Here is a 23,820-nt window from a genome sequence, read left to right on the forward strand (position 1 = left end):
GTTGAATTTAAAGTATGATTACTAATGCTTCATCTGCTTTGTTCATTACAGCACATCTAGCACAGTCTACAGAGATGTTTCACTCCAAGGCGAACCGACGGGTCGCTCACTTGTCCTGCAATCGGATGGAAAAAGGTCCGATCACAAACTCTTACTGTGCCTTTGAACCGTCCTTCAACAAGCCTGAGATTATAATACTCATGTTAATATATTTGATTCATTCATTTGTTCTTTTTTCCTCATGCTAACTCATCACGAGGTGCTATTACATGTATGTAATAATGTTCCCTATTACATCTTGCGTCCAAATCATTAGGACACTGAGCCAGGAACGAACAGTGCAGGCAACACAATACCAGGTCCATTATCTTGATTGGCTGGGTGAAATCCACAATGACATGTTACTGCAAAGAGCTTTTTTTTTTTTAAACGAACAAATAAAAAACTATGTTCATTATCTTGATTGATGGGATAAGCATCTATATCATACAGGAACCAAAGTCGTTTAGAATCCGATGAAGAAATGATTGCGCTGCAGGTTTAAATATTTTGCTCACTCTACAATTACAATTAGGTTTAATTTCCTGAATCCCAGGGGCGCATGCACTCCACTATATTGGTTCGTCTACTAGATACAGTAGTTACTGCCAAGCAGCTATTGGACATTTCATTTTTGCCCGAGTGATAAGTCCTTTATTCACCAATCGTTACACTGTAATCTGCTTAAGTGCAACCAAAACCCTGAAACCGTATCTCCAGCTCTGACTTGATACTCAGTGTAGGAATCTGCAGCCTATTGTGGAAGTGCAAGAGGCGTACAATAGGTAAAAATCTGCTTTAAGGGCACACGATTCACAGATTTAAATTAGATTGTTGGCGTCTAAGTCGAGTTTGAACAGCTTGCCGCAACAGCTTTCACAAACACATATTCCAGCCAATAGATTTTCCAGGAGAGATGTTCACCACAGCTCCAACAGCGAGCGCTGGAGATAAAGAAGGACGGATCAGACACCGGATCACAGCCGTAACCATGGGCAAGGCTAAAAGAACACCGCTGACCATAAACCATATGATTGCTGTGAAAGTGCACGTTCCCCACGGAGGGTACGGATGCAGGAAGGCAATATAAACCAACATCCTGATTGTTCCAGGGGCTTCATGACCCCCATGTGTCAGGAGCCTCCTCACTACAGCCTCCACCATGGGAAATGATGAGGTGTACGTTTGTCTCTGCTTTATATGCAATTCTGCCCACTATGACAGAAAGCTGTCATCTCAGGGGCTGCGGTGATTTTCCACCAGCATCCATGGAGAAAATCCTGGTTGGATTCGGAGCTGCCTGGCTTTTCTGATGTGTGAGGGAGCTGGAGACAGGCCTAGCAGGTTTAAGCAGATTAATTAGGGTGTAGCGAAGACTGTGAAGAAATCTTTCTTCCATACACGCTGTATCCACTGACGCGGCTTTGCATGCCGGCAAGTCCACGGAATGTGCACACTACCACGCGCCCACACACACACACACACACACACACACACACACACACACACACACACACACACACACACACACACACACACACACACACACACACACACACACACACACACACACACACAGAAGACCCTGCTGGAGGGCCGAGCGTCTGCCATGGCCCTCACTCATCCTCTCTCTCCAGGGTCAGGCCAATAATCACCCCCCCTCCTTCCCTCAGCGTGTTTATCCTCCCTGCTTTCCTCTCACTGTTTACGTTTCGAACGGCATGCCCTCCTGTTAGCTACTGTCCTGTGGAGGGTGATTTTTTCACTTCTTGTCTCTTCATCAGAGCATGTAAACACGGCCGACTGGGAGGTGAACTAAATGTGAGACAAACATCTGGGGGACAATGGAGTTCGGACTTCGAAACCGACGGAAGACGTCGCCAGTAATGATGGGAGCTGGTTCCGACGGGTTTTGCTCCAGAGGAAAAGAGCCCATCCAAAGTCAAACCCAAACTTGTTATTCCATCTACACTTTGTGTGAACACCCATTATCTTCCATCTTATTTCAGTGCACTGATTGATATTGAAAAAAGACAAGGGCAGAAAATAGAAAATAGCACTCCCCTCACCCCTTACCCCTCCCCGAAGCCTCATCACCATCATCATTTTCATCATTACATGAAATATGACCGAGAGCAGAATCCCACAATGCCGTGCAAACGTCGACGTGAGTTAGCATCAAGAAGACACAAGAGATATGCATGCATCATCTGGCCAGGAGAACATCACTTGTGGGAGACAGCCAGAGGCCCTAAGGAGGAGAAGGAGTGAGGAGGAGGAGAGGGAGGGGGGTGTCAGTGGAGTAGAGAGGATGAGGAGAAAGAGGTGCAGAACAACAGCAGGCAGTGAAAGGAGATAGTGGGACAATACTAGGGAGGTATGAGTGGGATATTCAGCACAGCACGGGCAGGAATAATACACAGGCAATCAGAGAAAATGGAGGCATAATATCCTAGTGCTGCATAATCTCCGCAGGTTCAACGATATCAGCACCACGTGTCCCAAATCTGAGCCAATTACAAAGTGTTTCCTGTCCGCTCGCTTTACATGTGTAGTAGTATACGACTGGATACTGGATGAGATGTGTGGAGAGCAGACAGCTGGGGTCCCCTCGCATGCCTTCTATATACTCTAATGCCCTTCACTGACCAGATTAAAGCCCGAACCACAAAGGCTGGAAACATCTGTTCTGGAACACACTGTCCGTCCCTGCGTCCGTGCATCCGTGCGTCCGTCCTCGCGCTGAGCTCCGCCGGTCACTCCTCGGCTGCAGTCCCCGTGCAGACAACATCTGCAGCCGTAGATTAGTGCACATTAACCAGCGGAGCATGAGGCCAAGCCGAGCCACTAACCATGAACGCCGCAGCCTTCACACACAAGCACGAGTGCTTAAAAAGGACCACTTTCCGCTTCGCTGCCGCCGTCGGATCCTTTGAAACAAAAACTTCCAGATCGCGCCGTGCGTTACATGCAAAGACAGTGGAGTGCTTAGGGGTCAGGGGTCAAGAACAGGCTGCTACAGTAGAGCTCACCACTAGTGACGCGCAATGAAGTGCTTTCAGTCTCATCGACAAAACGCTCCAATTACGCAACATCCACTCAGCCTTGATGCGCCTATTTGACTTTAATACTCAACTCACCCTGCAATAACCGTCTTCCTACGTAGCAGTAGCCAGTCTCTTATGAAGACTTGTTGTGAATAAGAAAGCTTTTCTCAAAAGACTCTTCGGCGAGGAGCAAAAAAAAAAACTCACTCCCGCAACAAATGCAATTACACGGCGTGCCATCCTCCTTTGTGAACTTGTGCGAAGTGTCTTTAAGGAGGGAAGCTAAGCCGTAACACATCCCGCAGCTCACGACATGTGTTTCCTATCACTCCTAATACAGATAAAGGACTTTTACCGCAGCAATGAAGGACTTAGCATAAAGCAAACGAAGCACAGAGAGCAGAAATGAAATGAGGCCGAGGCGTCAAAGGCACGCGCAACCGCGGCCTCGGAACAAAACAGCTACTATAAGTGTATCGCCAGGTTAGTGGGTTGAGGAGACGAGCAAGTTAATGATTGAAACAGTCGAGAGATATACGAATCTGCTCACGTGATCTGCTCTCACCAAAGCCGACAGTGACGACGGCCTGTTTACACAGACACGTGTCACGTGGACGGATCTCATTTGCACGCTTGTTGCAATTACACCCTGTACAACAGTGGAGAATGAATTGACACACATCGGGGCGCAGCGCTGTACAGGCCAAGTAGCGGCGCTCACTTTGTCTGGTGCAGAGCATTTATTCATGAAATGACCTCACCTGCAGGTAAAAGCATCCGGAAGCAGATGCCGGAGTGTGGGGGCTGCAGTTGGCATAAAAGAAAGACACTACGTTATGCGTATTTCATGAATTAATCAAGCTCCTGGATATTCCTCTTCCTCTTTACTCACTGAGGTGGACACTTTGGCAAATAGAGCGTCCTCGCTGCCCTTGCCCCGGCACTCTCCGTTCTTATGATTCAGAGGATGCGGTGGACCGACTTGCCGGCGAGTCGCGGCCAAATCTGATGTGATGGAGGTGAATGAAGAGGGGAGCGGAAGCCTGGAACGTGACACTTAGCTGTTATAATAGTGCTCTGGCCTAGATTGGGTGGAGTGTTGGGGAGGCCACATGAATAATAAAGCAACCACGCAGCCCCTCTGGCTGGTTGGTGATGTTCTTCACTCTCATCATCCCAGCCACGCCGAAGACCGCCGCGCAGGAGGGATAATCTTACTCAAATTAGCGGCATTACACCATAAAACGAGAGCTATCTTAACACAACTCTGGCTGCCAGAGCAGCGCAGGGAAGGAAGAAGGTAATGCATTTTAATGCTCCTGCCCGGGAATACGCTCGGCTTCGGCTTTTCCCTTTTTTTTCATTAGTAACGCATCCGCCTAAAGATGCCCTCTCACCCACTGCATAAAGATTTATGCAGAGGCTGCACATCAATCACTGCACAGCAACAATTATGAACCATTATCATTTCGCTGAGAGACACACAATTTAGCTTTGTCACACTCAGATGCCCACACGGTTACAGACAAGCAGAGGGGCCCACGGACGCACATACTGCACATGTGATATGAGCACATTACTAATGCGCATTTACTTCATTACTGATCCTAATCCCATCCTTATACTAACTCTGTGTAATGCTTATAAAACATGGCGTAGCTCAAAACAGAGGGCTACAGCTGCAGTTTCCAGAGATGACAGCGGCAATAAGTTACGGCTGTATCTGTAATACTGTGAAGGCCTCATTCAAGGTCTGCTAATGGAGGAGCCGAAGCCAGCGCCAACTCATCTAAAAGGAGATGTAAAGCCATAATTCATGGCTCAAAGGTAGAAACATGACTGCATTAAATTAAAGCCAATAATGTGCTTTGTACGGCATCGCGATATACTACCTGCAGAGGTGGCCAGCCGGATGTAATGATGTAATGAATCATATTGTGATTCATCATATTGAAATTGGATTGTGTGTCGTGGTCCATGCCAAACAACTATTCATGACGTCGTCATCTTCCGCCGCTTATCTGGACTCAAAAATCATATTATCAAACCGATCTGTGTCTAGAGAGCATGGATGAATGATAATCTAGCAGATCACATAGTTCTATATTTATATCTATTTATACTGCATAAAGGCACGTATATAGACACAGTAAGACTCAGTTTTAGCTCAGAAACGTTAAACTCAGGGCTGCTTTGGCAGTAAACCTTTTTCCTCACTATATGAGCCATAATGCCTGTCAGAGAGGGCTGGAATAGCTGGCAGCTGCACTCTTCCACACTGTTTTTCTGGAGACTTTTCAATATGTGGGCAGCACAGGCAGACAGGGGTATTTGGTTTATTCATAACAGGGATCCACAGTCAGGCGGTGACATGTGCATGGAAGCAGCTTGACCCAGTGTGACCTTAACCAGAGTTTTGCCAACAACTTCCACGGAGTCGTTAGACTATGATTAAAAGTCTAAATACAGTATCACACATGTACAGTAGGACGCATCTAACAAAAATTAAAACCAAATTACTCTGTGAGTAAAGAATGAAATGGAATGTGAACAGGAAGTTAATATATTATTGTTAATTTAATTTTAGGCAATTTATTAAGTAATAACTGACAATAGTAGTCTAGGTCTGATTTGAGTCACATTACTTTGATAGCCTGGCTAGTCTTCCAGTGTCAGCACCCCCGTGACCTTTAACCTCAACAGGTTAGAAAGGTGGGTGGATTTAGTTGCTCTAAGGGACTATTGCCTTGAAATTGAATTTGTGCCATTTTTGTCTTAAACTGCAAAAAATAATGGTGACTTGTTATTTATGAAATAAAAATTCCATAGGCCTATTAAATTGTGGGGAATGGGTGACACAGGCGTGGTGGTGGTGGGGTGGGGGGATCTTTAATTAAAATTAAATTAAAGCCAGTTGACCGTTGCTAAAGCTCAATCACTGTTGTAATTGAAGTCATATATAGAGATTTGAGATAACACAGCAGCTCCATCATGCATTTCCCAGTTATGACAGTCAAAGCTGTGTAAATCAATAAAAACGCCATTAATGTGGAACACTTTAAGTCACATCTTGAAATTACACAAACTAGAATTAGAAAAACTCCTCAGAGTAAATCCACTCTCAACAGGCGTGCGTTTCTTCCAACCAATTGTAAGAAAGTGCACCAGAGCTCTTAAAGGTGTTTGCATGGTCCAATTAACACCAGATGCTAGCCCCTAGCTAACATACCGAACCTCATGATACACAGACCTCCGAGGAGGGAACATGGTCCAGTTAGCACCAGATGCTAGTCCCTTATCCCACTGTCTCGAGCCAAAAATATGCATAGATTAGTTCCACTTGCCTTCCCTGGCCACCTCTGTGTTCCTGTTATAAGCATCTTAAGAAGGGGAAAAAACAGTAAGATATGAACACGGTTTATACAGCCACGAAGCTCCAACCACAAACACACAAGGTCTCTTTTTTTATAATTGTAAACCAAGTGTTTAAACACTCAATTGTGCATTTTTTGGTTTATTTTCACCTATTTTAAAGCATTGGTCTCCTCTATAAATTCTCTTATTGTCATGAGGTGCAAAAATTCTGAGGCTGTAACGCTTCCTGCTACAACCCCCTGGAGTCAAAAGCAACATATAAAGAACACACATCAGGCTTAGAGGAACGTTAGTCGGGCACTTGAAGATTTGTGTGTATGTTTAGATCTACGTTTGGGCTTCGGCTGTGTTTTGATTGCGCTAACGTGGCTGCTGTAAATAGTTATGTGTAGCTCGCTGGCACATAAGTAATTGATGGCTGATTATGTGCTGCCTAGCAACAGTGAGACGTCCCCACTGAGCTCGGACTCACTGATACAGGAGAAAAATCTGTATTTCTAGTGTAATCCACATCTAAGGCTTTTAATAAATTACACTCTTAGGGTATTTTATAGGTTGTTGACAAATGTTTGCATTTGTATTTGTGTCTAAACTTCAAATGAGCAGCAAAAACACATGGAGTGATTATACTGATTTCAGAACAGACTTCTGGGCTATTTTAGATGTTTTTCTGTACATTTGTCCCTTGATAGACGCAGCTCCATCAGATACGCTACCAATGTGTGCAGTGTGATAAATATTGGACGAATGATATATTACAGTCATTAGATTGCATTTTTCACTGCTTCGGCCCGAGAGTCCACTAGCGCCGTTATTATTAATTCTGTGAAGGCACAATATTGTCCTGCATCTCTTGGTATTGTGCTATTTGAAACAGAGCAGAAATCAACACGTTGCTACTGTACCTTTTGACAACTATTAGGAATTAAGACGAGGATGGATGATAATGGTGAAAAAAACCACACAAACAGACTTTACAGTAGTTTACTTTCTGATTAGCTAGATTCACTACTCGCATCCATGCGAGCCACCCAGAGGAGGCAACCAGAGGATAGTTACACATGAGGACTGGCAACAGATGGTGCAATGTGGACAACCTACCTACTCACAGAAAACATTGACAGTCTGCCCAGGAACACACAGGGACGGCAGCCACTGACTTTGGATATTGTCAGTGGGTGATGCATGATTAGGAGCAACTTGCCTCTTCCCCAAACATAGAAAATCTGCTTCCAGCGGAGCCCCTGCTGAACGTTTAATGGCTTAGCACATTTTCAAGACCCCGCCACCAGTATTAGGTCTTGTTATTGGCTGACCACAACCTAATTCCTAGCATTAGCCTGCCTGGCTGGCATTTATCGCAGTCAGTGGAGTGTCTAAGGTGTGAAGCACAAATATGGCTAATGCGAAACATAACACATTTAATATTGGAAGATGAAGGCACATCTAGACTGCAAGTTGTCTCACACATTGAGATCAACATGCTAACATGGGATCAGCTGTTAGCGCCGGATTCTAGTAGCAGTGGTGGTAGTCTGGAGGCTGGGACCCCTCACAGAGCTCGCAGAACGCTGGAAGAATCGCGCTTCACAAGCGACGCTCTGCCTAATTACAGATCCATTTGTGAGTGCCACAGGACAGGTTCACAATTACTGCTGTTTGCTTTTGTGAAATGGGTGAAAGCGGGCATGGGGAAACAATCTCGCGTTGCATGAGAATGGCATCGCAGCTGCAGATTTGGTGAATCAGACCCCGGTGGTCTGAGGGAGGGAGTGTCAGTTTGTTTTCAATCTGGGTAATTAGAAAAATCTATTTTATTCCCATTTCCTTCATTAGCAGCTAGGAATACAACACATATCCAGGTAGCATTAGCTTGAAGGGCAAAAGAAAGTGATCAGCAGAGGATGAAGCCTAATGAGACTGGACTGGAGGACAGCAGGTCCTACAGTGTGAGATCCTTCACATTTACTGTACAATAAATATGTGCTGTGCCCATTCGTTCATCAGAATAATGACTCCTGTGCACTAACGCCGACACCAGCCACACACTAGATTTATCCATCGCTGCGGCTGCTTAGTTTGTTGGCCGCCTGTGAATGGGAGGCTTTAATTGATGATTGTCTGGCTGAGGAACTGAACTTCTAATTCACTTAGCGCAGTCAAACAGCGGGGGACCCGTCTCGTTCAGTGCTAATGAACGCCCTCGCGTCCTCGACCCCTCCGCCCGCGTCTCCCTCCAACGCGTCGCTGTTTATGTCTTCTGGAGCTTTCTGTTGTTTTTTATAGTTTGAGGGAGTTGTTCTAATTGCATCAGCAGCCACTCACTCTGATGATTAGTGCCAGTCCACCGGTGGCCTGGAGGTCGCACATTTGTTTGTTGACGTCGCTGTGAAGCAGTGCTCGGCTGCAGACTCTTCATGTGAAACGCTGGCTCGGTGGTTGGACACGGAGGACTGTGCACTGACAGCAGGTGAGTCTCGGTTATTAAAATGACACACTTGGATGAAACACACTGTGTCTTTTTTTCCCATCAAGCAGCAATACAAGACATTCTAATAATAAACAGACATGGCCTCATTTCTCCATGAAATAGCCTGATGTTATCATTGTGTCAAATACGTACTGTTCAGGAAGGAGAATTGCAACAAGGGGGCAAATACTCCAGATTATCAGCTGAGTCAGCAAAACTGCACACTCCCCCGGCGGACGAAAATGAAATTAGCTCATTTTCAGTGTTTGCATTTTGATTGTTTTATTTCCCACATGAGACCGTGGTTCATACTGTGGTAAGTAGAGCTACAGCAAACAGGATCGATCAGCATCACGCACACTGCACAAAGGAACTGGCCGTGCACAAACAAACAAAAGCTTAGAAAAGCTGCGAAATACGGAGAAATGCAGATGATGAAGCAAAGCAGGAAATAGATAAATTGACTTTAGCAGAAGAGAGCAGAAGAAAAGAGAAGAAATACTGTTGCTGTGTTTTAATAAAGGCTTGCTTCATTTATAAGACAAACAAACGTGTTTCTGCCAGGCGGCCAGCTGCATCATTTACATACACTAAGCTTCGCCACACTCATAAACAGCTTAAATGTGTTGCACCACGTGGAATGAATGACGCCCCTTTAAATTTCAGTCACACTGGAGCTCATAAAATGCACAACGAACCACCAAAATTGAGCTTGTATGGCACAAACGTACCCGCGGGAGCGGCAGCCCTCCAGTCGGATGGGTTTTCTAAGCCGCTGGTTGAGATGCAGCGCTACAAGCCATTAGAAAATTTGAGGATGTGCGCCGACTCCTAAGGAAACAAACCATTCTGAGCTGGGTTCACTGCCACAGCATCCCCGTAGCGCTTTCATCCACCCGCCCGCTCCCACCCGCAGCATCGGATGACAACTTTGGCCGCAGCAATACTGGCAGGATTCTACGCTCCCTGAAGGCATCACGTGACTCTTCATCCCCTTAGCCACGATATTCTGAATTACAAAAACAGGAAAAAATCGAGAGGCTGCTTTGGTCACAATGTCGGAAAACGCAACCTAACGACCGTTTCCACGCATGGACGCATGGAGTGTAGCCGCTACATTGAAATTACATGAAGTTAAATTGAAATAAGAAAAACAGAGTAGATTTATATTTCCCCCCCAACACAAGCCTACAGAGTCATTTTCCCATTCTGGCTTTAAAGGAGGCCTGACAATCGGACACCTGAACATCCCCCCCCGGGGTTGACAGCAGTCAAGCAACTTGGTTGGTTGGTTGGTGGTTGGTCTGCATGGTCATACAGCAGCGAAGGGATAGGGAGATAACAAAGAACAAGACACACACCGCTGCGCAAACACTGAAACCCTCGGGGTGTCCACATGTACCGAGATGGCACCGAGCAAAATACAAAAAGATTTATTTATTGTAGGGATCTCGACAAGAGCGCGGTAATAATGCAGTGCGCTGCAATACATCAGTCCAACCTCATATCACAGCATTTCAAGGAACATTAAGGACGCTCAGTGGCGAAAACGAATAAAAAATGCAGCTCCTGCTTATTCTACATTTGATATTGTGTTTGTTATTTTAACCCACACGTTTCGCTGCGATAGCCCACCTCCCTCTCAACAATAGCAAATAAATAAATATTAGCTAATAGTAATTGCAGCTTATACGTCGACAATGGACGCGACAATTAAGTCGGAAAATGAATTCAGATTGGTCGTCGGAGCCGCAAAATACAAATGAGCTTTATTGTACTTTAAGTAGAAACACAAAATCCCCCACGAAGTCATTCTGACACGGTGATTGTGCTCATGAAGTCGGACTCGTCAGTCAAGGAAATCAGCAGAGCAGCTGTACCATCTGTCTCCTGCAGTGTAATGTGTAGTGCTATATGTTATATATATATAATATCATAACAGAGCCACACATTTGTCCTCTCCAATGTCCAGCATCTTCTCCAGCATTAGTATTTCCTGGACAACTCACCGCTATTGATTTGAGAGGACTTGAGTGGAACCATCACCAGTGAAATAAGGCAATAGAAATATGTGCGTCTGAAGTGGAAGATGTCAATACAGCGGAGAGAGGTGCTGTGGTGGAGACGCGGCGCGAAGGTCCAGACTCGGGCCCGGTTCCCTTTTATTCCAAATGCAGAGAACAACAAGTGCAGCTCGAGAGCGGCCGACCCGCAGCTCGAGACACCGCCGCAGAGGCTGTAATTCCATAGTGGCGGTGGTTTCCAGTTTTTATTAGAACAAGTCACCTCTTAGAACGTGATGGTGTCATTGCCTCCAACGCTTTCTCTGCAAAAGCAATTTCACGACGCACACAGCTCTTTAACATGAATATAAATTGCTTGGGCAGGTACTGTAAGTATTGTGTAAACTGTGATATACCGCCTGTCTGGGATTCCCTCCACATTTGCGCGAGAGTGAGAAACGGTGAGCGGGAGAGACAGCGTGGGCGTCCGTGTGCGCACGTATATCGCAGCGTGAGTCCGAGCATGTGTGCGTCTTGTTCGTGGCAAGAAATCAGCTCAGTTTAGCACATAATGGAAATGTGAATAGCCCGGAGCGGCTCTCTCCCACACAGGGAGCGATCTGGCTGGGAGCAGGCTGCATCCTTCCAAATCCAAACAGTGGAGGGGAGTGAGCTCGCTTAAAATCCGGCCCCCCTCGCTCGCCCCCCTCCCTCTCTCTCTCCCTCCCTCCCTGCAGCGATTCACAGCTTTGCCCATACATTACTCAAAACAGGTCATCCAAACAGGTCCCACTAGCCGTCTGAAAACATATTCACACACATATGCGCTTAGACGAGCACACGCACACACACACCCACGCACACACACACACACGCACGCACGCACACACACGCACACACACACACACACACACACACACACACTAGTAGGTTCAGTGGATAGGTGACGTTGCTCATATTATGACAGATGATATTTCATAGATGGATACTCTACCACAACAGCTTGAAAAACGTTCTGCTTAATTTAACATAAACTCTACCTATTTTTACTGACACATTATTTTCACACACACATACACCGCAAAGGTTACAGCCTCATTATATACCGCATTACTGTCACGCAACAGCGAGGCCCCCTTTGACCGAGGCTCTACCTTTGGGCCCCGCGAGAATGGAGGATGGACCCGGACTTACGTGCCACTTCCAGGGACGCGTTCCTGCTCACGGCTTCTCCGAGGTAGTTCCTGGCCACGCACACGTAGCTGCCGTCGTCCGGCTTGCTCCGTCGCCCGTGGACGATGCGCAGGAAGAAGAGCGAGCCGCTGGGCAGCAGCATGCGGTGGGAGCGGGGGTTGTCGCGGTCCGTCTCCACCCGCTCCCCGTCTTTGTACCACTCCACCGTGGGCGCCGGGCGGCCCTCGGCCTTGCAGTTGAGAGTGGCCGGTTCCCCCTTGGACACGATCAGGTCAGAGGGGTGCTCCACGATGCGGGGAGGGGAGTCCTCCTGGCGAAGGCGAGAACCTGAGGGGGGGAAAACAAGCAATACGTGGATTTCTACAACAAACTATTGTGTTTAAAAGTGCAGAATGTGCGTTAAGAGGACTGTTGATTCCAGTAACGTTAATCAAAAAGGACAGAAACGTCAATTTAAACATGTTTGTAAATGTGATTAGCTGAATAAAACTCCTGAAAGGAAAGATGATTAGTGTCAGGTTCTTACTGGCTCCGGCTCCCGTATTTACTTCCACAGGCAGGAGCTGAGGAGTCATTACATCTCATTAGCTTTTTCATTAAGACGTTCCATCAAACGCTGACATCATCAAACATGTTGTCTCAGTGGGTGGAGAACAGCAACTGCCACAATGGATGTTTTTTGTTGTATTTTTTTTTTGCTTCCTACGGCGATGGTAAGTTCATGGAACATTCACAATTAGCTTTTGTCCTCAAAGGCTACATCGCAATACAAACATGCCAACGATAAACCTGCATATTTGATAGTGACTTCTCGCTAAATGTCAAGACATTAGTAAGGACATAATTTCTGTAACTACAACTCTCATTCTTCGTCTGACATTTATGCTGTCACCTTGAGCAAATTTAACACTGTTTGCTAAAGTATATTCAATTTCTTGAGCCACAGAGAAACAACTCGAATCTGGAAACAATAGGTCATAATGTTAAAGCGTCAACCGAAATGACTGGTGTCACATTGTCTCATGTGCTTGTCTTCGATGGTGAGGAATCATACAAACTGTTGAAGCAGTCATGTTGATTAGTTGCTACGTTGCAACTAAATACAGCTAGAGCAAGTGTGAGTCAAATGAATGTGGCCATCTATACCGTTAAGAGGTTTGTTGACAAAAATCATTCCATTAGCAAGTGACAACTGGTGATACATTAGGTTTTTAAAACCCTACAATCTATATGTCGCTTGGGCACATGTTGTTTGTAGACTTGTAGTAATGCATAAAAACGCAGTTTGTGGAATACTGACTTCTTATAATTGCTCGTCCCATCACCCACTCTCCACTTTGTCTACTTTGAGATTTATGCTGTCAAACAGCAGAATTTAAATTAGACGGTTTAAGTTGTGGGTGGCACATTGGCTCAGTGGTTGGTACTGTCAGCGAACAGCAACGGGGTCCTGCGGGGTCCTGTCAGTCTGTTAGCCTTGTGATGGACTGGCAACCCGTCCAGGGAGTTTGCCTGCTTTCTGCTCAGTGAATGCTCCAGCACCTCATGACCCCTGAATATGAATAAGTGGCACAGAAAGCAACGGATGGTGGATATTTGAATCTTAAAGACTTAAAACGCTGACATTTATCAGCTGAAATGAGCTGTTTTGTTATAACTCAGCGGGTTATATATTTAATGACGACTGGGCAAGACTGTTAAAATGAGTATTTTTATAGAAGGGATTCTATTAGACTGGAGTGATGTCAGGCAGAAAAGCCTGCGTGTTTGTGAGGATCTGTCCATGGTGCTGAAGCTGAAAACGAAGGTCTGGAACATGCTAGGCTTTGTAAGTAGGGAATACTAATAAAAGATGGTTTTGAGGTTCTCATGTGAAAATCAAGTTGCCACAAGCTCAGAGCAGTTGATAGAAGACTCAGGATTTAAAATATTTACTGTACAAATAGTACAGTACAAGAGTACAATAAATGGGACCAGTGTCAGTGATATCAAACATTGTGACATCACAGCATCAATGTAATAGATTTTCACCTTTATTAATGCAGAGCTAGATCGTGTCACTGAATTCTACCTATTAAGACAAAATGGCTGAAACTCAAACTAAGTTTCACTGCACATCTACATAATCTGATGCAAATCAATGCGACGTGCTTTGCAATCAATGCAGTCTTTAAGTTTTTAATATTTAATGTATGGAGATGAGTTGGACACAGCACATTTCAGCTGTAGTCCAATACAACTGTCAGCCTCCACAACTGAAGGATTGGACTCACAGTGCTTCATCTACAGTAGGTGCAAACAAATCCACACCCTCTTTTTGTGCTAAACACACGCTGCACAACGTTTACTCCACTGACACAGATTTGTGTTTGTGGTCCACGGGGGACGAGGACGCACAAAGCACGTCGCGATAAGAACAACGCTGCCTGTCAGGAAGTCGTAGATATGTCTCCTACAGCAGGTGCAGCTCTATTTCTACACGCTGGATTATACAGCGGGTTCATAAAGTCTATGGCTAATCTAGACACCGACAGTCAGAGGTGAACTTGGAGAGCGTGTGAGTAAGCATTTTGTCTGCCGCACATTAGACATACACTTAGTTCCATCATCTGCCTGAGCAAACTGAGCACAGGCCACACAGTCCATGACCCCAGACAGAAACAATTACAGCGAACAGGCGGCACAGTCTGAGGGAACGGGCTCGTAAAAGATCCCAGGAAGGGAAAAACTGCAAGACAGGCAGCAAATGACACGTGGAGAGTCCAGTTCATTACCAATAATTAGTTGACCGGGAAGAAAGTTAAACGTGGCTGCCTGTAGCTACTTTCAGCCAGCACGCGCGTCATAGACCGATAGCTGTGGAAATTGAGGCAATTTCAAAGCTGTCAAGGAACAAATGCCTTCAATTAGACAGCGCATATGAATAAATTAGCAGTATTGGTCTACGTCTGCCACTGACTAACCCGACACAAAAGGCTCCCATCGGGACTGAGGCGCGATTGTTATTTAAAAGACAGAAATCAACAGGAACAACACAAACACTTCAGCTGTGGACGCGTCGTGCGTCGCAAGTGGTTCAAGTCTGTTTTTCTGAGCGCGTGTGTCGGTGAAACTATGATTTATTACCAGTGGCGTGTAGAGATGCGCGTGGCGTTAAACTTACCATCCGACTGGGCGTACAGAAGTCCACAGAGAAATAAATACTGTAGAGGACCCATTCTGGCATATTGGCCCCGTGAGCTACGGGCGCATCAATTCCTCCTCAGGCGGAAAAAAAAACCCTATTACTCAACAGATCCTCTTTCGACTTTGTACGAATTCAGGAGTCAAGTTAATAAACTACAACAACCACGCCAATGATTTCAGCCGCTGGAGGAAATCATCCCCATTCACGCGTGCATCGCTCCGCTCCAGGCGCGCATCAGGAAGCGGCGCACTGTCGACGCGCTGGGAAATTTCTGCAGTCGCCGAACGCGAGCACCCCCGACGCACAAAGACACTCCGGTTCCTGGCGACTCCCCGCGTCGCTCCGCATTCTCCCGGCACTTTTAGCGCGTCCGACCGCGGGGGGGGGGGACGCGTCCGTCCTCGCCCGGGACAAGTTGAGGGATGGAAGAGAGGTGCCGATCGGAATCAGGCAGAGGTGAGTAGCTGCACGGCGCCGCGCAGCGCAGCCCCTCCTCTCCGCTCCACTCCACTGCCCTGGGAAACTAACCGGCGAATATACTGTACTGGAACCTACAGTACACAATGGACACCGACGCTAAAAGTCAGCACTTTGCATTCTGCTCACTGTGGCGACGATGCTCTGCAATGGTGATTTACCTGTTTTCCCATAAGGGGTTAATTCGACATAAGCAGCTGCTTCAATTAACAGTCTTGGCAGCGATCAGTGTCTGTTACAATAAACGCAGTCTACATCTCCCCTTAATGAAAAGTCTCTTTCATTCTGTAGAAAGAATGTCTGAAATTATAAACAATCAATGCAGATTGATGTATAAACCTTAAAAACGTCACAGATACCATATAAGACAAAATGCATCCCATAATAAAGCCATTAGGTGTAGGCAACAAAAGAAAATGAAGCCTTTTGTTTTCCAGTCCTGCTTTGACAGGTTTAATGCAGCATATGTGTTATTTCTATTCACTCTCCATCCTCGGGGTGCGTCTGCACCCCCCTCCCCAAGACGCCATGGCTTAACTCATTTAAACAAAGCCCCCCCAATTTTGCCGGGCGTCATTTTTTCTCATGTCCATGGTTGAAAAAGCTATTACAACAGCGTACAGCTGCGAAGAAATGGCACTTCATTCCTGCCCCGGCGCCTGAGGTGCTTATTCTGCTCGGTCGTCAATACGGCTCAATATTGTCAATAGCATTATAAATGCAGTGCTTCACCGTGAGACGAGAGTGAGATGGGTCGTATCAAGTGTTATTGATCCGGAGGGTGAAATTAAACCATTTTTGGTCCTGTGTTCACAGCAGTGGATCGAATAATAATTGTAGAATCGAGTATGTATAAGGCAGGTGTAAAGTGAACACAATCACATAAATGGATGGATCTCATCCATCAGAAAATGATATTTTCAATAGAACTTTCCCGACAGATTGTTCTTACTGCAGCGAGGTTGGCGCCTTCATAAAAAAAAAAAAAGCCCTGTTCCACCACGTGGCTGCAGCTTCAGTAGCACAGGCCTTTTAGCAAAGCTGCAGTGAAAAGGTTGTGAAACAAAAACAGTATTAAACAGTTTAGAGAAGAACATTCACACTAATATTTACAGACTGTATGAGGGCGACCTTGGCTTCTGTCAAAAGCACAAGGAAAATAAGCTTTTTTAATACAGTGATAACAAGGTGAACATTAATGATGTGGGATATAAAGTTTAATAATGTTTGTGATAATTGCGCCAAATGATCTAATACACAAAGCTGCTCCTTCATTCATTAGTAGCATTTAATGGTTTTATCAGTGTCAGGAAATCAAGAGAGTAAGAGAACAGTGGGATTTACACCAGTCACTGCTTAAAGTCAATCAAAGGCTGAAATATACACTTTTTTGGCCGTGATAAAATGAAGATGTCCTCTTTGGTACAATGTTGCTAAGGAAATACTTCCAATGGCTCCTAATATAAAAATGCTGAGATGAACACACCTTCTGAATCGCGTCCACCCAAGTGTGAATAAGGGCGTCGTCACGTAGTTGGGAAATGGAAAAGTCCTGAAGAAGAATGACATGTGGCATATGCAGCTGCATGACGACATTTAAAGTGTAGTGTGAGGTCAAAAAAGAAAATAGAAATTTATTGAGAGAGATGATTTGATACTTATCTTCAAAGTTGAACAAGATAAGGACGAGAAAGCGAGAGAGAGAGAGAGAGCAAGAGAGAGAGGGAGAGAGAGAGAGAGAGAGAGCATCGCCCATGACACACCACAACAGACATGTTTCCAGGCAACATGAGATTCCTCTCCTCGAGCAAAGCAAACTCCAAAGAGCTCCCGGCTCTCATCAATCTCTCCCCCTCTCTGCTGATCACGCGTGCTGTAGGAGACAGTGTCAAGGTCGCGAGTTTGGTCTGCACCATTACCTGCTCATAAGCGTGTTTGTCCAAGCCAGGAGTGTTAGAGGTAACAGATGGTGTGTGTGACAGCGTGTTCAACAGCAGACACGCTCAGCCTTAGCGAGAGTCGACATGTGTCCTGACCACGAAGCCCAGGCCCGCGCACGAGTGACAAACCTCTGTCCACTCGGTGCGGTGGAAGTGGGAGACGGGGGCTGAGACGGCCGCGCGACGCGAGCGGTTCCGTCACTGGGGTAAATTTAAACAAGACCTGCAGACTCGAACAGCATTTTAACCAAACTAGCACCAGCTTCATGCTGCAAAACGAGCTGAACCTGTCTGGGAGTTGCAGCAGATGGTCAATTATCTGTCATATTGTAAAACATTTCCAATTATAATCAGATGTGCTGTCATTCAGTGGATGAGATCACTTAGAAATGGTCTTGTTTTCTATGAAAGCCCGTGTTTAACATAATTGTGAAATAATTTCTTGATGATCATAATCTTGCATTAGCAAACACAACTGGCCTCTGAAACACAGGGGTCGTTTGGCTGGTGTGTTTTAGCTACAATGCACAATTGCTTGTTTTCTTTAACGAAATTAAAAAAGTAAACATGTGAAGGACAGAATATAGTAGATGCAGCAAACGTCTCCTCCATCAAGAATCTTTTTTTTTCTTGAATATTATTCTCGTAGCTTGTTTTAAAAGCATTACATGCCAGACGGAGGAACACATTAAAAGCTTCTGCAAGTAAACAACAACCTCCAGGAATAAATACCTTTCACAGAAATCATAAATCTGGTTACTCGCCGAATTGATATTACTGTCAGTGCGGCTGAGAATCAACACAGCGGCCCTCTGCTCTTAGCGCATTATTTCAGATTGTGGGTCACTAAGTTACTCCGGCTATCAATGGCTCCATGTGATCAAATTGTATTGCATGGTATTGGCCATATGTGAGATCACTTCTTGTAATGCAGTTGTGGAGACTCTGGCCTTTTGATAGCTCTGGCTCCTTCCTGCCCTGTGCCTCTCCCCCTATTGGTTCTACAGTACAACTCATGGGATAATGTGTGCGAGTGCTTTTCTGTGGTTACCACGGAGACGTGTTCCGTGGTTCCCTACAAATACAATTTGATGTGTAGGGTTTGACAAAAGAGAAGCTTCTCATTGATTAGTAATAACCACCGGGTTCGTTAGAGGAGCTGGAGAAGGTCACATGTACTGTACAGTAGGTCTGGTGCACTGGTTTACAAGCACTGACTATAGGACAGGCTGAGAGAACGCTGAACATCGGGCAAGGATCTCGAATCTCAGCAGGTCACTTAGAACACGCTTAGACTCACGTGTAGGGTTTAAAGAACTATTAAAATCAAGATGTCGCCACCGAAGACATGGAGTTTTCCTTCTTGGGGATGAGTGGTGTTGTCAATGCATTACTACCACTTTATTCTCTCGCGGTGAACATATTGCTTCCGCTGTATACCTTCACGCTCCACAAAACACCATTGAACTCCTGACACACCTTGCCAGAGTGAAGAGAGAGGGGCCCAATCCTCGTACAAGCTCCATTTAAATGCTTTCAAGGTGAAAAAGGCCCCATTCAGCTCCTGGAAGCGGTACTTTCGGGGGGGGGGGGGGCACTAGTGAGACGTGTCTCTGGTGATATAGACGCAGAGCGGAGAGAAAGGGATGGTATTTAATCAGGCGCGAGGACATTTACACTATTTGTTTTTCCTCTGGATGAACGCAGGGTAAAAAAAGAGCAGAAAAACAAGGAAGGAAGCGCTGAGAGCAATATGAGGGGAAAACTGCAGGAGACACTGCTCTTAATAATAGACTCCCTTTGCGTGTAAACAGTGCATTTCCATAGAAATGGCCTCTTTTGGCGTAGTCATGGGTGAGAGCACTCACCTCTTAATCTTGTTAGATCTTCATAAAATTGCAGTGGAAGTGCATTAGCGGAAAAAAAAATGATGATGAAAACGCAGAATCATCAGAAGGATCATGTGTTAGTGTGGGTGGATTGAACACTCCTTCAAAGATATTTTCAAACACTGATACACGACTTTAAGTGATATACAGCATGTTCCATCCGCCTACTTCCGTAGATTTACTAAAACATTTGATCTCACACTTGTTTATCCAAAATACGCAGCCACGAGCGGTGACGTCTCTCACTTCAGTGCAGAGCTGCATTTTTATTCATCACTGTGGAATCCGTCCATGTCGTTGCAGTCTTGAGAACATAATAGGTCCAGAACAATACATGCCAGAACCCGGTACTTTTACACCACAGGTTTCCCTCGGAAGCCTGACGCGCCCTCTTCTATAGTAGATGATCTGATTAGACTCTCCTTGTATAAATTTGCATTTGTATGAGGTGAAGCGCGTTGGTTTTAGGCTTCTGTCAGACTCAGGCTACGCCTCCGTTTCACCGCTGGGTAAGTGGTGGGCTGCTCCATTAATGGGGTCACAGGTTCCGAGCAGACATGTTCAGGTGTGTCAGGGAGTGGGAGTAGCTTGACCGCAGATTTTGTGCATCAGTTAAGACTCTCTGTTTTTGGATCTTCTGTCTGGCTCTGAACTCTCGTCGCGAGGTTTATGGGTAGTGACCGAGAGAATTAGATTGTGGATGCAAGTGACAGAGGGCTTATGGTCCTGCTCTGCGTGACAGTGCAGCCGGTGTAGTGATCCACAAGGACCTTGGTATGGTTGCTGCTTCTTCACACTGGCAGAAAAAGCGAAGGTAGTTTAGACTGCCTCACTGCTTCTCACAATACAGCAGGGAATATGGTGGAAACATGTTTTTGTTTGCTTTGAGGAGAGACATTTATTGTAGCTAAGCAGAGAAATGCAGTTTGAAATAGAAGAAATCCAGTTTACTTTTATCTCCGGTGACATATTTTGTTTCACTACATTTACCTATAGTGTATGTTAGTATACAGCATCTGAAGCTGATCTCTACAACATTAAGTCTATATTTGTAGCTGAAGCATCATAATATATTTAAATATGCCCCTGCGATGACAGGGAGCACATAAATGCGATTGAGCTTGAGTCCCAGTGACACACACACACACACACACACACACACACACACACACACACACACACACACACACACACACACACACACACACACACACACACACAGAACACAGAATCGACTCAGCCTTGAACGAATGTATTGAAAACAGCACACTTGAAATGATGTGACTCAGACGGCTTCAGCCGTTTTCACCTCAAAAACGTTCAGAGAGATATGCAAGGTTGATCTGAAAAAGACACGAGAGGATGGAAATAAGGTCAAGAGGACAAAGAAGTATATTCTATATACATACTAAGTAAGTGAAATATCAAGAGTATCTAATATATATACTGTATATATCTAATTAGCTGCAACTAATTTAAAGTGTACATATTATTACAGTATATACTGTAACATAATAAAATTATTTCCATATTGATATTGGAAGGATGAAGAGAAACCTACAGCTGTTTCAATGTGTGTGACCTTAATCACGTTGAGTTCTTGGCGTTTTATCTGATCTGACTGTTAGGCTGTTTGGGACATTGCTCTATAGACAGGATGCAGCTTTGTATTAGGTCTTCATTAAAGAGCTGGGATGGTTTTGGTTGACTGATGAGCGATCAGGTTGTCAGGCCTCAGTTTTACCGCAGAGAACACTGTCAAGCACTATTAATGTCACACGTCTCTACAACCACTGACTGACTACGTTCCTTAATGAATTAAAGCTGCTGCTGTGTTTTTCTCAATATCGCACGATATATCGTACGATACAGAACATGATGTAGACATTGACATTCCACTCACACTCTGCATCGTATCCCTGCACCTTTTCAGGTCTCATCCATGACAACACTGAAGATGTTGAGAGCCGGCTTCCCATTGCTGCCTCTTCGGGGCATGTAGCTTTGCATCAACCCATTTGTTGTGTGAATACAAATACCAGTTCAAAGATCGAAGGTACAGTAATTTAGCAGACAGCTAGTAAAGAGCGTTGGAATGTCCATTTCACCTCCAAAAAATGAGAATGGCCCCGTTCTGTGGCTCAGAATGCTCACGAGCCTCTCTGATGCTCCAGTGATTACCCCCATCACCGTGAGTGAAGACTGGGGGGAGAAAATGTGCACCCTGCAGCGCCACCAATTTCCAGGTGTCGGCATGCTGCGCTAAATTCCAATGTATTCAAGCATATTTGTATGTGTTGGAAATAGGCCTCATGCAGATTTATGATGACAGGTGGTGCGCCTGCGATTCAAACGCTGCGCACACACAAAGATCAGTGAGCTCAGGGAAAAAAGTACTCGACTGCAGACATGGGTCCTGTTTTAACGTTTGCTGTGGGAGCCACGTTTATTTAAGCACTCGGACAGCGAGTCCATTACCATCAGAACAAGCTGAATTATAATGGCAATTTTTAAAAGCCACGCACTTAATTATGCACCCACCCAATTACTAGTTCACTGCTTAAACTGCCTTGTTGCACAGCTGATCATGTTTCAGATTTTGCCTGGATTTGCAGCCGCCATTGTGGATGAAGGTGGGAGAACATTAAGAGCTCAAAGAGAGCTGGTGCACGGCCTGACCCTGTAAAAAAGAAAAAGGTCAATGGCTGTGTTGGAGGTAGTGTGCAGCAGAAACAGGAGAAGGCTGAGGCTGAGGATGTTGAATGCATGTTTGCGTGACGCTCGGAGGATGGAGGGAGGTAATCAAAGTGCATGTGGCACAGCTGTGGTTGATAAACAGGTGTTGATTGGCTCACTTTTTCCTTTTCTTGCCTCAGTGTGACTCATATCGCCCGCTAATCTGCATATAAACGACTAAAGTGAGGGATTTTTATATTTCCTTGGGATGTGATGCTTGGTCAATTAGTCTGGCTGAAAATACGTGAATTAGCTAGAAGGTAGCGACTGCGCTTATTTAAGCATTGCTCTAAGCCGCTGCTTTGTCTGCCTCTGCTGTTTAAGTAGCTTCCTCCTCAACGTGCCAATTATCAAGCGTCTGGAGTTGCACTTCAGCCCTTTTACTTATGGGCTGAAGTAAACAAAGCAACGCTGGTTCCATTTGACAGCCTGTTTTGTGAATGCAGTAGGTGAGGACGCCATCTCCAAAGCAACACATTCGCTGCCTCCACCACCCCGGCGTTCACTAAGTTGTACAAAATAGTTTGCAGACTCCGCTTGCGGTGTTTAAATATTCAGGACTTCAGACATATCGTGCAATTTCCATAAAAATCATCCATTCTACTCCAAACAATGTACAAAAGTAGAAATGACAGACGCTGTCAGTGTCTCCTGCAGCCTCCAGACACTGGTTCTTTCAGTGCTGTTGTTTTGGGTGTCAAACAGACGGCAGAAAAGCCGATACATAACATACAATAGATGGCACTCTCAAGACTGCAAAGATACAAAGGAATATATCCAGCACATTTGCATTAATTCTCAGGAGAGGTGCTTCACTGCACATCTAGCTGGAAAAAATCATCCTATTCTTAGATTTCGCACATAAAATATTGCGCTGTCTTCGGAATAAAGGAAAAGTCACCTCACGTCAAACAGTGAAGAAAATCAGAAACTATTCCTACACTATGTGACCACACATGCTCCCGTTTGGATGAAAACACGTCCCGCCTCAACCGGCAGACTTTAAAAGGGACGACTGTGTTTTAAAAGGAGACAGGCCAGAAAAAACAATCGATAAAATCTACTTTGCATATAAGCGCCGTGTTTTGATCACAACTCGATGACAGGAGGAGAGAGCTTAATGGGTCTGCTCCAAGCGATCAGTGCACATGGTTGCATCAAAGGTAAATAGACGGGTGGCACAAAAAAAAGGGGGGGGGGAAGGGAGTAGTCTGCTGAACGGGCACACCAGCCAATGCTAATAAGGGAAAGCTAAGCCGTTAGCGGGGCTTAGGGAAGCTTACAGATGAAGAGAGTCGCAATTTGGCTGCGGTAGTTTTTTTTTCTTCCTCAAACTAAAATCTTTGCTGGGCTTAGCAGTGTCTTCGCACACACTGTGTGCCAGTCAAACTGAAAGGGAATCCAGCTCTGCTGAAATGCATCCGCTGCTGCCTGTAGCTTAAGTCGAGCACTTAATATGTAGT

At 45.3% G+C, this 23,820-nt stretch overlaps 1 protein-coding gene across 2 annotated transcripts in view; it reads right to left on the minus strand.

The window, feature by feature from the left end:
- LOC114869960 (roundabout homolog 2-like) overlaps positions 1–15,840 on the minus strand; it is a 58,770-nt gene extending 42,930 nt beyond the window's left edge. The window contains exons 1-2 of one of the 2 annotated variants that reach the window (XM_029174518.3): positions 15,292–15,840; positions 12,129–12,455 (exon numbers count right to left, since the gene is read on the minus strand). In XM_029174518.3, coding sequence (XP_029030351.1) covers positions 12,129–12,455; positions 15,292–15,346 — 382 coding nt within the window. In that variant the 5' untranslated portion in view covers positions 15,347–15,840. The remainder of the gene's footprint in view (positions 1–12,128; positions 12,456–15,291) is intronic. The other variant, XM_029174519.3, reaches the window with a different exon arrangement.
- Positions 15,841–23,820: the final 7,980 nt, after the last annotated feature.

This window comes from Betta splendens, chromosome 14 (assembly GCF_900634795.4).
Source record: "Betta splendens chromosome 14, fBetSpl5.4, whole genome shotgun sequence".
In the NCBI taxonomy this organism is placed as follows: domain Eukaryota; kingdom Metazoa; phylum Chordata; class Actinopteri; order Anabantiformes; family Osphronemidae; genus Betta; species Betta splendens.